The sequence below is a fragment of the Cricetulus griseus genome, chromosome 2, assembly GCF_003668045.3.
Source record: "Cricetulus griseus strain 17A/GY chromosome 2, alternate assembly CriGri-PICRH-1.0, whole genome shotgun sequence".
In the NCBI taxonomy this organism is placed as follows: domain Eukaryota; kingdom Metazoa; phylum Chordata; class Mammalia; order Rodentia; family Cricetidae; genus Cricetulus; species Cricetulus griseus.
The window spans coordinates 85892932-85908714 of NC_048595.1; the positions used below are offsets into that span (position 1 = coordinate 85892932).

General features: G+C 41.1%; 1 protein-coding gene across 1 annotated transcript; it reads right to left on the reverse strand.

Annotated features, from left to right (window-relative positions):
• Positions 1-425: 425 nt before the first annotated feature.
• LOC100755584 (60S ribosomal protein L23-like) lies at positions 426-996 on the reverse strand. Its single transcript, XM_035438968.1, is given in 1 exon segment — positions 426-996. A coding segment is annotated over 1 exon segment (423 nt). The 5' UTR covers positions 888-996; the 3' UTR covers positions 426-464.
• Positions 997-15783: the final 14787 nt, after the last annotated feature.

Below are 15783 nucleotides of genomic sequence, written 5' to 3' on the forward strand. Positions count from 1 at the left end.
CATTCCTCACATTTTTTGGAAGTAGCTTACTTGAACTTCTTGCTTACTCAGTTAATAATATTTCCTTCTCGGGTCTCTGAGGGATTTGAAAACTATACAGTATAGTTATAGTTTTCATTGTTTACCAGACTCAGGAAAGAAACTCACTAAAGAAATGTAAAGTATATAAAGTTGACAGACATGAAAAGATAATTTGATAATCTGAATTAGAATAGAAAGTAAATTAGGCACAAGACTGTGGACTCACCAATTTAGGATAGATAATGAAGTAGTTTCTCTGATTTGTCAAATGCAAATGAACTAGATATTTTCTCTGAACTTGTCAAAATGCAAACGGATTAGATATTATTGATGAACTTATTGCCTGTATATACTGAATATACTTATTGTAATATTGTATATAGTTTTTCTTTTTTAAAAGCAAAGACTTTTTAATGAATATATTTTACAAATACACTGGAGAATCATGCAATGCTGCCTGCATTGGATACAATCCTGGGCCACAAGTCTGCATGTTCCTTTGCAACTGGACCTGTGACAGCAGAACCTTTCATCTCACCTTTATTGTTTACTATGACCCCTGTATTGTCTTCAAAATAAAGAAACACCCCATCTTTTCTTTGATACGACTTTCATTGTCAAATTACCACCTCTGGATGGACCTTTTTCCTTAGTTCCAGTTTGCCTTTCTTAACTGTAGCCATCACCATGTTGCCCACGCCAGTAGCAGGAAGTCTGTTCAGTTGTTCTTTGATGCCCTGGACAGAGATGATATACAAATTTTTGGCGCCTGTGTTATCAGCACAGTTGATCACAGCTCCTACCAGAAGACCCAGGGAAATCCGGAATTTTGCTCCAGAGGACCCACCATGTCCTCGACTCGACATCTTGGGAGGCTATAGTTTTTCTTATATTAGTTGTAGCCTTCTTCTTTTTGCATTAGACAAAAAAGGGGGATTTGTGTTATTATATTGTTTATGATTTAATAAAGCTTGCCTGAGGATTCAGAAAGCAAAGTCAGTCACTGGCCATAAAGCCAGGCACACACACCTTTAATCCAAGCAGCCAGAAGCTAGGAGGTGGTGGTACACACCTTTAATCCCAGGACTCAGGATTAAGGGGTAGGTGGATCTCAGTGAGTCCAATGCCTCCCAGATCTATACAAGAGTGAATCAGTCTAAAAGTTATATCTCACAACTTTAATCTCAACATTAGGAAAGTATATAAGACAGAAGCAAGGTGTCAAAGAGGCATTCATTCTCCAGCAACACTGAAGAAAGGTTACAGTCTGAGGCTCAGTGAGAGCTCATGGAGACAGGACCAGCCCATTCAGCCTGAGGTGAGAGCTAGTGGCCAGCTGCTTTGCTTTTCTGATATTGAGCTTGAAGTTTGAACCCTAATATCATTCTCTGGGTCCATTTATTTATTCATGCTACATCCACGTGACATGGCAAATCTCCAATTTCTTTTTGAAGTTAAGTTCCTGGAAGGGGGAGGAAATAAAAAGAAAGAAAAGTTACTTGAAATTAGATAAAAGGAGGGTGGGTAGGGTTCCAGAAATGTCAGGCAGGGGAAATATGTTGTGCCTCTGTGCTGTGCCCAGGGTGGAATCTAGAATGATGGGTTCTTCTAGAAGCTAGATCTGCCATGTTCCTATGAGAATAGCTCTTCACCCTCAGTAGTTGTGGCTTCTCACAGGTTCTGTCCTTTGTTGGTGGCAGCCTGAGAACACTCAGCTGGAAAATCCCACCACATCAGAATGCATTCACTCCTCCTAGCTTCACCAGAAGCCATGATCCTGTTCCGCTCAAGCAGTTGTATTGTGTGGACACTGAACAGGAAGCTGAGCAGCCCTTCCCCCAAAAAATCTGGTTTCCTATATCGCTATGGGATCGTTTCTTCCCACATGTCATCCTGCCTTTGTGAGGCTATTCACCATGAAGCCTTCACCAGAACCCAACAGAAGTTGCTGAACTGTGAGCTCAGTAAACATCTTTTCTTAATAAGGTACCCAGCCTGGGGTATCTCATTATTGTCATAGAAAATGAACTACTATAAACACCCCAATATAGCTTAGGCTCTGCTTCTAGGAACTTGACTCTCATTTACATCACTGTATCTAAAACACTACCAGCTCTACAGTTGTCATCACATATCAACAAGAAAGAAAGATGCTGCCAAAGAAAGGCTATCAGACCTTTCTATAGTGAAATCCTAATTTTAGGAGAGTAAGATGTGGGAAAAATGAGCATCTTTGAACTAATTAAATCCGACATATAAATACAGAGACTACCTTGCTACTCTGCATGCATCCTAAAAGATGCTGAGTTTGCAACCAGCCTTGGTTGAATAGCATGCTTACATATAGACAAGTAGGTTTGTTCTAGATATGCCTTTATGCATATTAATTTACAAACAGACTCAGGTCTAAATTGAGTTTTAAAGGTACTGTACCTGTGGGTAAATTTTGTCATATTTCAAGTCAGACAAAGTAGAATTATGGGAAACCTTATAAATAGATAGATTCCTATCAGGGTCTTCCCCAAATGATTACTGTCCATACAATGAGAATTAGCCTTTGGGGATAGTTTCAGACAATAGAAAGAACAACTAAACTTCCAGCATCATTCTTCCAGGATGAAGAAACGGTTTTTATCTTCAGGAAGTTCCTGAATCTGACCAGCTGCTTTAGGCCCTTCCTTTCCCAAGCTTAAGAGGCATTCTTGGACCAACCAAACTGCCTAGAAGAGCCAGATAGATCAGCTAAACTTCCTAGAGAAGTTTCAAACCAACTGAGCTACCTGTAGGACTGACAGCTGCAGGACTCCCAGTGTTTGTGAGCTGATACCCATGTGGGATGGGCTTTGGTGATGCAGCTGTCTTTGAGTCATTCTATTCCTGTAAATAACTCTTTGCCTATACTCCTGTACTTAACCCCAATAAACTCAATAGTTCATCGAGTAGGACCTACTTTAAAAAAAAAATAAAACAGTTTTTAGCATGAGTACAGGGCTATATATGAATATACTCCTAGCTACTTCTCTACTCTCTCTATAGATAGATAGAAAGAAAGATAGATAGATAGATAGATAGATAGATAGATAGATAGATAGATAGATGGACAGACAGATGGACAGACAGATAGATATAGATATGGATATATATCTCATGCCACTGGCACTCTCTTCTGCAAAGTGATCTCAGCAGCAGATGTCAATAAACAAGAACCGTGAAAACATAATCAACAAACAAAACAGCAAATGCAGTATCATCATTGTTTATAATTCAACTGAAATATTAGCAGGGACTAGAAGGCAGCTCAGTGGTATAGCACATGCTTTAACATATGTGAGGTCCTGGGGTTTCTCCAGCACTGGGAGCAATGGAAAGGTATGCACAAACAGCTGTGATTTAATGCATCATCGTCAGGCAGCCAGGCTATCACAAACACTCCCTGGCTGACAACAATTATAAGAGAGCATGGTCTATAAGACACATCTCAGTTTCAGAGGAGTTAGGATCAGAAAATTATGTCATCATTAACTTTCTGAAATATAATAGATCACACTTTGTTGTGAGGGTAAGTACCTCAGTGTATATGGCATGAACAGTTTGTTCCTATGAATCTGGGACACATAACATCATTGTCTCCAAGAAGCTATTGTCACCTTGGAGAGGCAATCCGGTCACAGTGTCCTCTGCTTGGGGATAGACACCAAGCCATCTCCCCCAGAGAGTCAGCACAGCCCTGAGACAAACTCATTCTCTGTAGCGATGGTTGAAATCAGGAGCCAGGAGAGAGCCAGACTTTCTCAACTGTGCAGTGGTGACATAAGTTGTGATGACCTCCTTCAGCCAGCCACATCTAGAGAGAGAGAGACTAGAAAACAGACTGCCAATATAGACCCTGGAACTCTGCAATTCAGGAGTAAGTCTTGACTACTTCTGGCTGTGGGATTTGAAGCAAGCTATTTCATACTGGTGTGCCTTGGTCCTCTTATCTATTAAATAGAGATGCCATATCTGCATTTCATAGACTCAATGATGTTTTTATTATAACACATAACATATACCTTAAAATAATAGCCTCCTGATCAAACTAAAGCACAAGTGCCCCCCAAAAAATATCAGCACCATGAAGGCAAGGGGTTTATCTGACTGTTCACTGTCAATGTCCCCAGAGCCTAGAACAGTACCCTTAGTAGGAGCTCAGCGCCTGGAGTTAAATGACTTAGTGCTGATTCCATATGTATTTAATAGATAATAATGGGTTGAGAGAATTCACACTGTGGAACAGAGCAACCATAAACAAAGCTATAATTGCCTACTTGCCCCTTTTCCCTCTCAGCTTTGTAAATACCCCCAACATGATGAGCAATTTTAATGGAAGTAAATTCTAGAAGCTGAAATTATTTAGCACAGATTCCAACAATTTATTGTTCCAAGGATGCTCATGGATCACCTAGCAGCAGTAAAAGAAAAAGACAGGTGTTCGGGCTCATACTTGTCAACTAATAAGATGAGCATCTTCCCTTTAGAAATTCTAAGTAGTCTTCAATGAACTCAAAAAAAAAAAAAAAAAAAAAAAAGCTGGAACCCAGGGGCTTTTGGCCACCCCTGTTCAGTTCCCTTGCTCCTGGCATTCAGCTCTTTTTGCATCTATATCATTTTATTCAGACAGAGAGTAACAGCCTGAGTCAAGGCTCCGAAATTTACTAGCCTTGTGACTGACAACTGAGAGATGGCTCGGTGGCTAAGAGCACTGGTTCTTGCAGAAGAGCCACATGGCAGCTCACAACTCTCCAGAAACCCAGTCCTAAGGAGTCTGCCTCCTCTTCTGACCTCCACAAGCAACAGACAAAAGGTGCACAAACATACATGCAGACAAAACATACACATAAAATAAAAATACATAAATCTAAAACAAAAAACAAAGGTCTGCCATACCAGTAGATGACAATGTGGAGTAATCAAACAAGCAATGCCCTGTATGCAATAAATGCTATCTATATATGTGTTAAACATATTATCAAAATATGCTTTCATTCACAATAAACTTCTTCTAATTGATTATATGAGAGCTTAGGGCTATAAACAAATTTATATCAGGCTTGTAGTCACACATCCTCCTCTGATCACTACACACAGAGAACCAAGCTTCCACCCCCACGCAACCCCCAGCACACCTAAGCCACAATAGCTGAAACACAGAACTGCCCTGAGAGCCCCTAGATTCACGCTTCCAAAAGGCAATCTCTGGGTCCCTCAAGTAACCTATAAGGGGTCACTTTAAGAATGACTCCAAAAAGTTTCCCTCTTGCATCATTTCCCCCAGAGATCTGAGTTCCTGTGAGAGTTGGAGTGGCTTGAAGACACATTCCCACCTTTGGGTGTTAGTGTCAGGGATGGGATCAGCTGTGGCCGGTTCCCACGAGATTACAGGGCACAAGGTAGAGAAGACTGACACAGATAAGTGGGATGCTAGCTTCCCACCCACCCCTGCCCAAAAGAAAAACCAAGATGGCTTCTGGGCAGGCCAGAGCTGCAGCTGTCCACCACATGAAGAAAGAAAATAGTGTTTTCTGAAATATTGTTTATGTTACACTGTGAACCTGCCCAGAACTTTAAATATCCTTCTCTCCTCCGAGAACACTTACATCCTCAGTGGACATTTCATCCTCCTGGCATCCATGAGAAAGGAACAAGAATCTGGCAGTAATTATAAACTGCCTCTTCCCTGGCCTAATGAAACAGCTCTCTGGTTGTCTGTGTTGCAACTTTCAATGGTAATCTTTGCCTCACAATTTCATAACAGCAAGTTTTCCAATTCAACCTAAACTCTTTATGCTAGACTTTCCAGTTTCAATAAATGATGAGTTTATAAAAGTGCTTGACATATTCGGAGTCCTTTTCACAGCTAGGTTGTTTTGAACTGTAAGTACCAGAACACCCAACTTGAAACTGCAGAAGCCAAACAAAAATTTAAGAGTCCAGGCATAAGGCAGGCTTCTGAGAACTTCCTCAGTGATCCAGCTCCTTTCTCAGTGGCGTCCAAGATGCCTCTGCCCTCGTTTTACATGTTTTTCATCTGAGGCTAGAAGCAAAATGTCTGAAGGACTTCTTTAATACCAGTACACAGAAAGCTATCTGGAAGATAATAAAAATGAGATTATTTATTTCTCCCTTTCAGGTGTGTGTGTGTGTGTGTGTGTGTGTGTGTGTGTGTGTGTATGTATGTATATCTGTGTGTGTCTGTGTATTTGTGTTTCTGTGTATGTTGTGTGTGTGTATGTATGTCTCTGTATATGTGTGTGTGTGTGTGTGTGTGTGTGTGTGTGTGTGTGTATCTCTGTGTGTGCTAGGTTTCAAACAGGGCCTTAAGAATGCTAAGCAAGTCCTCTATTACTAAGCTACACTCCAACCCTAAGGACATTTCTTTTTTTAAATAAGTTATTTATTCTTATTTTATGTGCATTGATGTTTTGCCTGAAGGCATATCTGTGTGAAGTGTCAGATCTTGAAGTTACAGACAGTTGTGAGCTGCCATGTGGGTGGTAAGAATTGAACCCTGGTGTTCTGGAAGAGCAGTCAGTGCTCTTAATGGCTAAGCCATCTCTCCAGCCCCCCACCCACCCATGAGACATTTCTTAATATTTATTAATTTATGTTTTATATTTGTTTTTATTTATGTATGTATGCATGCCATACATATAAAGGTGCCTATGAAGGCTTGAAGAGGGTGTTGTGTTCCCTGGAACCGGAGTTACAGGCAGTTGTGAGCCAAGTAATGTGGATGCTGGAAACCCAACTTAGGTCCTCTGGAAGTGCTCTTCACTACTATGTCACCTCTCCAGGCCCTATTGTTTATTTGGTTATTCGGTGTGTGTGTGTGTGTGTGTGTGTGTGTGTGTGTGTGTGTGTGTGTAGTGTACAGTCATGTCATGGTACAAGTGTGGAGCCACATGATAACTTGTAGGAATTAGTTTTCTCTTTCTACCATGTGGTTTCCCAGAGATCCAACTCAGCAATCAGGATTGACAGCACTGTGCCCTTACCTGCTGAGCCATCTCACTGTCCCCCAAGGCCATTGCTTTATGTAGGTCTCAGAAATAAAGTAAATTTTTTCCAGATCCTTGAAGCAAACTTTACTCTTATCCCATTGACCTAGATGGAGTCGCATGCTTAATCCTGAAATAAACTAGATTGAATCTGGGTTTGTATAGTCACCTGCAAAGAGATTACATAAGCCAACTTAGCAGCCTCCACCAATAGCAAGGATGAGGAACACATGATGAAGAGACAGTGAGACAGGCATTGGTTCCCTGCCGTCACAGTTATCTGAACCTAATGATAACTCCACGTAATGAGTAATTACTTCTCAAACTCCATCTTTGAGAAACTTAAGACTTACTGGAAGACAGAAGCCATTATCCTCTAACTATACTGAAGATATTACCAGGAACTTTTTGCCTCCATCGTAGCTGGGGCAAGGGCTTCTCTCACTACATGGATCTCTGTTAGGTGTCAGTATTTCAGAACCTATGATCTAGAGAACCAGGAACTGCTAGGAAAACCACCTGAGTGGCAAGTCTGACTAGTCTCCAGGAGGAGCAGTGCCAGCAGCAATAGGACACCCAGGTGTAAAAGTACAGGAATCTTGGGATATTTTGAGTTTCAGATAAATAATAAATAATGCCAATATACTTACTGTTTACCCATAAACTAGGATAGCTTCCAAGCCTATCCAAACCACTGTCAGGAATTCTGTGAGGACACACCATGCAATGTAAGTGCTGTCACTCACAGTGACCACCATAAAACATAAGCAAGCATAGAAAAGTGCTGGTACCACCTTCTAAGTCCAGGTCTGAGAAGAATGGGGTTTTTGAAAGTCCGCTCATGTAATCTTTCCTGCCTCAACTGAACTACATTTAAAATGAAGACAAGTCTAGAATGTTATATGACTTCAGAATTAAGGGTTACAGGGCTGACAAGCTGGCTCAGAAGATAAAGGTGCTTGCTGCATAGGCCTGAGAACCTGAGTTAGGGGCACATACCAATACACAACCGTCTCCTGAAAATTGTCCTTTGACCTCCATGTGCATATTATTCACACACACACACACACACACACACACACACACACACACACACGTGTGCTTTCAGGCACACATATGCAAAATAACAGTAACAAATAAAATAAAGACATTAAGTATTACACAATGCTGGCATAGATGCAGCCCTCTGTAGGATTTTTCCTGTCCTTTGGTCTATTCTGATGAATAAAACGAAATTCTTCTCATATGAAATAACCTCACTATTGTTAAATGTAAGAGCATGGACACATTGAAAAACTGTTATTAACATTGTTCACTTCTAAATTGTACTGTATTGTTATTAACTATTTTATTTCCCAAGAATAATGTATCTTCATGTTGAATTCCTGATGAATGGAATGCCAGTGCTAATTCACCAGTTGCCATGGTACTGTGATGAAGCAATTCTTCTAAAAGGCTGTAGACTGTAAAAATACCCTCCACTGCTCTCCCTACAAAATGAAGGAAGCAGATAGCACCCTGAAATCCCTGCCTTAGGGTGGATGTCAGAGATCGGTGGGTACTTGGGGTCATCACTTTTTTTTTTTTTTTTTAGCTTTTTGGGTTGGGAGTTCTCACCAGTATGACTTTGCACTCACAACCCTCCTGCCTCGGCCTGTAACTTCTTAGCTGATGCCATTAGGTAGTTTGCTGAGCTTCAGTGTGGTACTTATGAAGGGGACTCAGCCTCTGCAGATCTTCCAGCTCTCTCCTGTTAGCCTGAACTTCTCCCATTGCTCTGGTATATAGTGTGAAGTAGATTCCTCTAGCAACTAAAAATTCCAAGAATGAGAACTCAGGAGGCTGATGAATTGGTAAAGTACATGCTGTCTAAGCAAGAGAACCTGAATTGGATCCTCAGGACCCAAGGGGAAAAGCCAGGCACGGTGCTGTATGCTCATAATCCCAGGACTGGGGAGGCAAACAAAGGCAGATCCCTGACACTTGCTGTCCAGCCACTGCAACCACCAGCAGGCCTAGGCCAGTGAGAGACCATCTCAACAAACACCGTAGACCACACCTGAGTATTATCTGAGGTTGCCCTCTGGCCTCCACACAGGTGTGCACAGAGGCACACACACACACACACACACACACACACACACACTCACACACACACACACTCACACACATATACCAAAAAGTTTAAAAACAAACAAAAGAGAAAAACACTCTTAAAGTGTTGCTATTTCTTTTAAATCAAAATTAAAAAAATAAATAAATAAAAATAAAAAATAAATAAAATAAAATAAATAAAAATAAAAAAATTTAAAAAAAATAAAATCAGGATTAAACCAGGATAGAAAGTTGTTAGTATTTTTATCTTAAATACTTTATCTTTAGAGTGTTTGTGCTTGTTGTCTATTGTTTGACTATAGCCAGTTTTTATTATACTTTTTTTACTTTGTGAGATTATAATATAATTACATCATTTTTCTCTTCCCTTTTCTCCCTCCAATTTCTCCCACATATCCCCTTGCACTCTTTTAAATTGATGGTCTCTTTTTCTTTAATTGCTAGTGTGTGTGTGTGTGTGTGTGTGTGTGTGTGTGTGTGTGTGTGTGTTCCTAAATACATAAATACAACCTGCTCACTCTGTATATTGTTATTTGTATGTTTATGTTTTCAGAGCTGACCCTTTGGTATGGGACAACCAACTGGTGACTCTTCCTTGAGGAAGATTTCTCCCACTCTCAGCATTCTTTAGTAGCCTGTATTTGTCTAAGGCTGAGTGGATCAGGAGACTTCCCTTCCACATTAGCATGCCTGTTGGTGTCACTGTAGTCAGTTTCATCAGCATAGAAGGGAAGCCAAAATGAAAAACAAATTGGTGATTTAAACAGAATTTAATTCAAGCATCACTGTATTCTATTGCGGCTTGAGTCAAAATACTTTGATTCAGCCAAAGCTTCTTTTTCTTTTCTTTTCTTTTTTTTTTTTTTAACCATTTAGAGTTTTGTTTTGTTTTGCTTTAGATGTTAAGGATGGAACTGAGGGACTCACACATGCTGGATAAGTACTGTACCCCTGAGCTATTTCTCTGACCTATGGTATTTTGTGGTTGCTGCTGCTTTTGCTTGTTTGTTTATAACAGAGTGTCATGGAGGTGAAGCTAGCCTCTAACTAGCTCAGGAGGTCCTGAAGGATGACCTTGAACCTCTGATCTTCTTACTTCTACCTCCCAAGTGCTAGGATTTTAATAAGAATGAACTATCAATATGGCTTAAGGATTATATACATATATTTTACTGGGTATTATGTTTTTCAGTTTCTTGTCTGGAAAATCTTTTTCCTATTTATGATATAAACTCAGCCACTTAAAAACTTTATATGACCAGCCTCTCTCAGAGCTTTATGGAATACAAATGGTCTTTAGCAAAATCAAGATTCCCTCATGAATCTACCCACAGTTCCTTAGGAAACTGTTTCATCCCTTTGTTTCCCTCTTGCTGGCAAGGATCCAGCTAGAAGGTCCTGACACCTGAAGTGATCCTTCAGTGGTTCCTATAACTTGAATATCTCCCAAAGGCCTACACATCACAGGTTTGGCCCCTACCCCGTGGTGCTGGTAGGAGGCAGTGGAACCTTCAGACATGACACCTGCTATCTTTCTTTCTTCACTGACTGCTGAAACAAATACCTGACAAGCAGCCACTTAGGGGAGGAGGAGTTTATTTGGGCTCTGAGGGTACAGGCCATCATGACTGTGAAGGTGCCTCAGATCTGTGACAGCAAGAGCACATAACTGCTACTTACATCTGAAAACACCAGGAAGCAGAGAATGGTGGCTCTGATCTGTGGTGGCAAGAGCATGACAGAGAATGGGGAGATTCTTGTATTATTCTTGTATTCCTTGGACTGATTTTTGCCTCTTGTGTTTGGTCTGAGTCCCGCAGCCTCTGGGATGGCACCACCTACACTCTTGGAAATACCCTCACAGACACACTGAAAAGTATTCCTTACTAATGTCCTAGGTATTTATTAAGCCAATCAAGTTGAAAAATCAAAATTAACTGCTACATCAGGTGTAAAGAAGTTAGGAGAGGGTAGGCGTGCCGTCCCCTTTTTCTGCTTCCTGTGTGCTCTAAAGTGAGCAGCTTTGTTCTTCCACATGTCCCTACCATGTCTTTACCACACGCCTCAAGTCAAGAGTCAGCCATGGACTGGATCTTCTAAAACCCTGGAGCCCAATAAACCTGTCTTTTTTATATCATTTATTATGTCACAGGACTAGAGTTAACTAACACATTTTGGTTCTCTGTGACCCTGGACTTATGGTAAATAAGCATGACAAAGCATTTGCTTAGATTGTATACATTTGACATCATTATCTTACTTAAAGCTACAGTCATAGCTATTCAAAGTTTATCTGCTCTAAAATGTATGCTTTCAATTAGCCATGTTTGACTCTTGTATGGCCCAAATTAACAGCACTCCCTACATGTTTAAATTTATCTCCTCTTTGTTGCATGTCAATGTATTTTCCTGGCCTTAAAGGCGGTTCCTGTTTCTAAAAAAGGATTAACTAAAGACTGTATTTTTTACAGAATTAATTATTGGGGGGGATATAAGTTGAGTCTGTAATAAAATACATCCACTTTAATGCATTTTTCCATAAACTGTAGAGCATAGGTAGACACTGTTACCACCAGTTTTCCTATTCCTCTCTGCAGTTCTCAGCTCCAGCAGAGATTTGCCTTGTCACTATAGACTGACCTATTTTACAACTTCATATGAATACTCTCTTAAAATCTTCAGTTGTCTGGCTTCTTCCACTCAACATATATGAATAATCATCTCTGATTGTATATATAATAAGCAGCTTACACTTTCTTGTTGTTACATATTCTACCCTATGGATGTATCTCCTTTATTATTATTTCATCTGCTGGATGGACATTTGGGTTGTTTGGAACTCTGGTGATCAAGCTATTAGAAATATTCATGGACAGTTCTTTGTGTGACTGTATTTTGAGTTTTTTTTAGACATAGGATGACACTGTCAAATGGTAAATGTGTATCTCACTTCACTTGAAAACAAAAACCAATGTGCTCACAAAACTGTTTTCCAAAGTGATTATATAATTTCACATTCCTATCAGTAATGTGTAACTTCCAACTAATCCACAATTGGTGTTTTTTTTTCTCTATCTCTCTCTTTTAAAATTTAACCCAGCCTACTGAATGCATGAGGAATCTCAATTGCTTTTAGTTTGAAATAGCCTGACTCTCCCATCATATGCACATTAGTCACACACACACACACACACACACACACACACACACACACACACACGTATGTCAAGCTTTTGCTGAATGCTTGTCTTATTGAATTATAAGAGGTCTTTTTTTTATAAGCTGGATAAAAGTCCTGTTAGGTGCAAGTATCAAGCAGTTCTTTTCTACTCTTTAACCTGCCTTTTCACTTGTTTCTAGACATTACTTTACAAAGAACAATAGTTTTAAGTTTAAATATTCCACGTTAGTTTTATTTTCTGGCTATGACAATTCCCCACTGGAACACATGTCCTTTCACAGATCTCTGTTAGACTGATAGCTCCATGGGAGTGAGTGTGTGTGTGTGTGTGTGTGTGTGTGTGTGTGTGTGTGTGTGTGTATACATCTGTGTACAAGTGCATATACATGTGGTTTTTACCTTAGAATAATTAGCATCGATGGGCATAGTGGCACACATCTTTAATTCCAGCACTCAGAAGGCAGAGGTAGGCAGATGTCTGTAAATCTAGGATAGTCTGGTCTACATAACTGAGTCCAGGCCAGCCAGGACTGCATAGTAACACCCTATCTCAAAAAAAAAAAAAAAGAGGAAAAAGAAAATGCTATCTTTTGTGTAAATTAATTTTTAATATCTAAATAGTTAGCATTCAAAGTACCGTAAATGAAGTTTATAAACTAGCATGTTAGGTATTTTTTACTGGTGAACTGGGGAGTACTAAAGATCTATGAATGAGCTTCGCAATGGAGCTGGCACCCTTCTCTTCCTAACAGAGCCTAAGAATCACCTCCTTGAACCTTAGCCCCCACCCTACCCTGTTAAACTGGAAGGATAATATCTGCCGCCTCAGGGTCATTGAAAGGAACAGGGAGACAAGACACACCCAGCTTCTTCTGGCAGCAATGACTGTCTTGCTTTCTGATTCAGTTTATGTCACTTCACACACACCTTCATCTCAACTGTCCTGCTGGACACTTCTTTAAATTTAACTAATGCTATCCTCTTCCTGAAGACTTGAAGGTCAAGGCTGATCCAACAGTAGAGGACCTGATGAGCTGTTCCATCAAATGCAGATTCCAAGACACCATCTTAAAAGGCCATGCTTCTCCAAGTCTACCTCAGAGTGGCTGAGGCCTCTGCAGTGTCGCCTAGCTTCCTTGCTCTGCTGTTAACCCTGAGAATCACGAGAGAAAGACCAGTTCCACAGTTTTTTGAGCCAAATTTGAAGCAAACTTTATCTGAATACTAACTAGGATGATGGACTTGGGCCAGGACCATTCAGGGGTTCCCAGAATATGGTGATGAGTCATATTTTGCAGAAGCTTAAAAAGGCAGACCCAACCCATAAGACCATAGTATTTCCAAACATTTCTAATCAGGAGCAAGCATATATTCTGATATACTTCCTTCTTGCCTATCTCCCACCTACATACAATCAGGGGCAAAGCATACATATTAACATATTTCCTGCCCACATACCTCCCACCAACATGTGACTAAGCACATGGGTACAGTTGAGTCAAACAAACTTGTTCAGGGGAGAGAAAACACGTAGCTTGTTATCTCCCATAAACAATAGCCTCCAGCACCTCAAGAACTATCTGTCCTTGGACAAGGGCCTCTGACAGGCTTGAGGCATTTTTTGTTTCATGGATCTTTTAGGCACAGTAATTAAAATTTAAAACATAACTTTGGTTTTCATAATGCCCAGTGAGATAATCAAAGAAATAAATCTGTGGTCTGAGAAAAACCAGCTCCGGAAGCCCTGTGGTTCCATTTTCTTCAAAGCAGAGTCAAGACCTAGATCTCCCTCTCCACATGGAGTGTCAGGTTGAATGACACAGAAACTTGAAGGAAGCTTGACATCCATGCCCCACTGCTACTCTAGATCCTTTAGATTTGTCTAGCCATTATCTCCCCTTCCTCTGGTACCCCCTGAATTTCCCCTACTGCTGATCTCATGATTCAAGCAAAGCTAATCCTCCCTTCCCCGGTCAAGCAAGGTCAGCTTCTTGGACATTTTCAGGAACCACGGAGAATAGAGGTTCTCTTCCTGCAGAGACACTAGGCTAGAAGAATCCAAGCCAGGGCTGCCTTTAGGTGAGACAGACATCCCACCAGAGAAGGACAAGCACTGAGATGTGTCACTGAGAGTGACAGCTTTAGGACCCTGACAAAGGAGCTCTTACTTCTTTTGGGTTTAAGTCAGTTTGAGCTAGAGCTCCTTGAAAGTGGGAGTACTGATGGGTACACGGTGTCAATCCTCACCTGAAGATCTCTAAATCCTCCTCTCCTCTTGCCCCCACACTGTTCTACACAAAGGGACCTTCCATTTTTGGGCTCCCATGAAATTCCTCTGCACACCACTGTCCACACAGAGTTTCACTTCCTTACATCTGAAATTCTAAGGACCATTTCCCACACCCCTGTACACAGGGATCTTGCTTAAGGTCAGATCCAGCTCACTTTCCTGGCACCCTTTAGGAGAAAAACAGCCCTTTTCTTCTGAGATTCATGTTACAGTATCAATGGCTTTCCTTCTTTTTTTTTTTCAGACTTCCTGATTACTTACCTTGTTTTATTGTCCCCCCCCCATCCACCCCGGCCCTGACCTCATCTCAGACAGATGTCTTCTGTCTTTCAGTTTAACAGACTGCAGTCAGTTTCATGTGGTGCTAAGCAGTAAGCACAAGTCTCAGTACCTTACACATACCACAGCTCAAACCTTCAGCCAGAAGTAGCATTAACTCCATTTCACAGAGAAACTGGGGCCTGGGAAAGCTAAATAAACTGGCCTAGAGTAACCCAGCTGCTAAGTGAGGATGCAGACAGGAGAGATGGCAAAGCTGACCTCCCAGTTCCTTGTTCTCTGCACTTGCAACATCCTCCACATTAACCCTATGTGTGGTGGGACTGGACAGGTGTCAGGGAGCCAGGGGACATCTGAGGGTCTATGGGGAAGTGTCAGTTAAGGGAGGGACCAGGTCCTACAGGTCACTGATTTCATGGCCTTGATAGACAGATTCACCAACTACTAAATAGCCAGGAAGCTGGAGTGTAGCTGGACTGAAAAGAACAGCTGAAAAGCATGTTATAGATTCTGTTCATCAGCTCAGGGGTCCTCTCTGCCTCAGCTGTCTTCAGAGGGAAGGCTACTGCCTTCAGGGCCGCACCCACCCTCAGTCTAGGGCTGGGTTCAGAATGTTCCGTCTTGTCCACATCCTCACTCATTACTTGCATTCCTCAGCCCTCCAAAAACTTCACACAACTGGTTCAAAAGTTCTGGTTTTCTTCTAGTTCTGAACAAAGGTGGTGGTGGTGGTAGGGGCACTGAGACAGGGACACGGTTTCACCATCTCCAGCTCTTCACCTCTGGATGCATATTTATCTAGATCTGCTCAGCTCTGAAAAGGCAGCCTTGGCAAACATCCTCCCAGCTTGCTGGCTCTG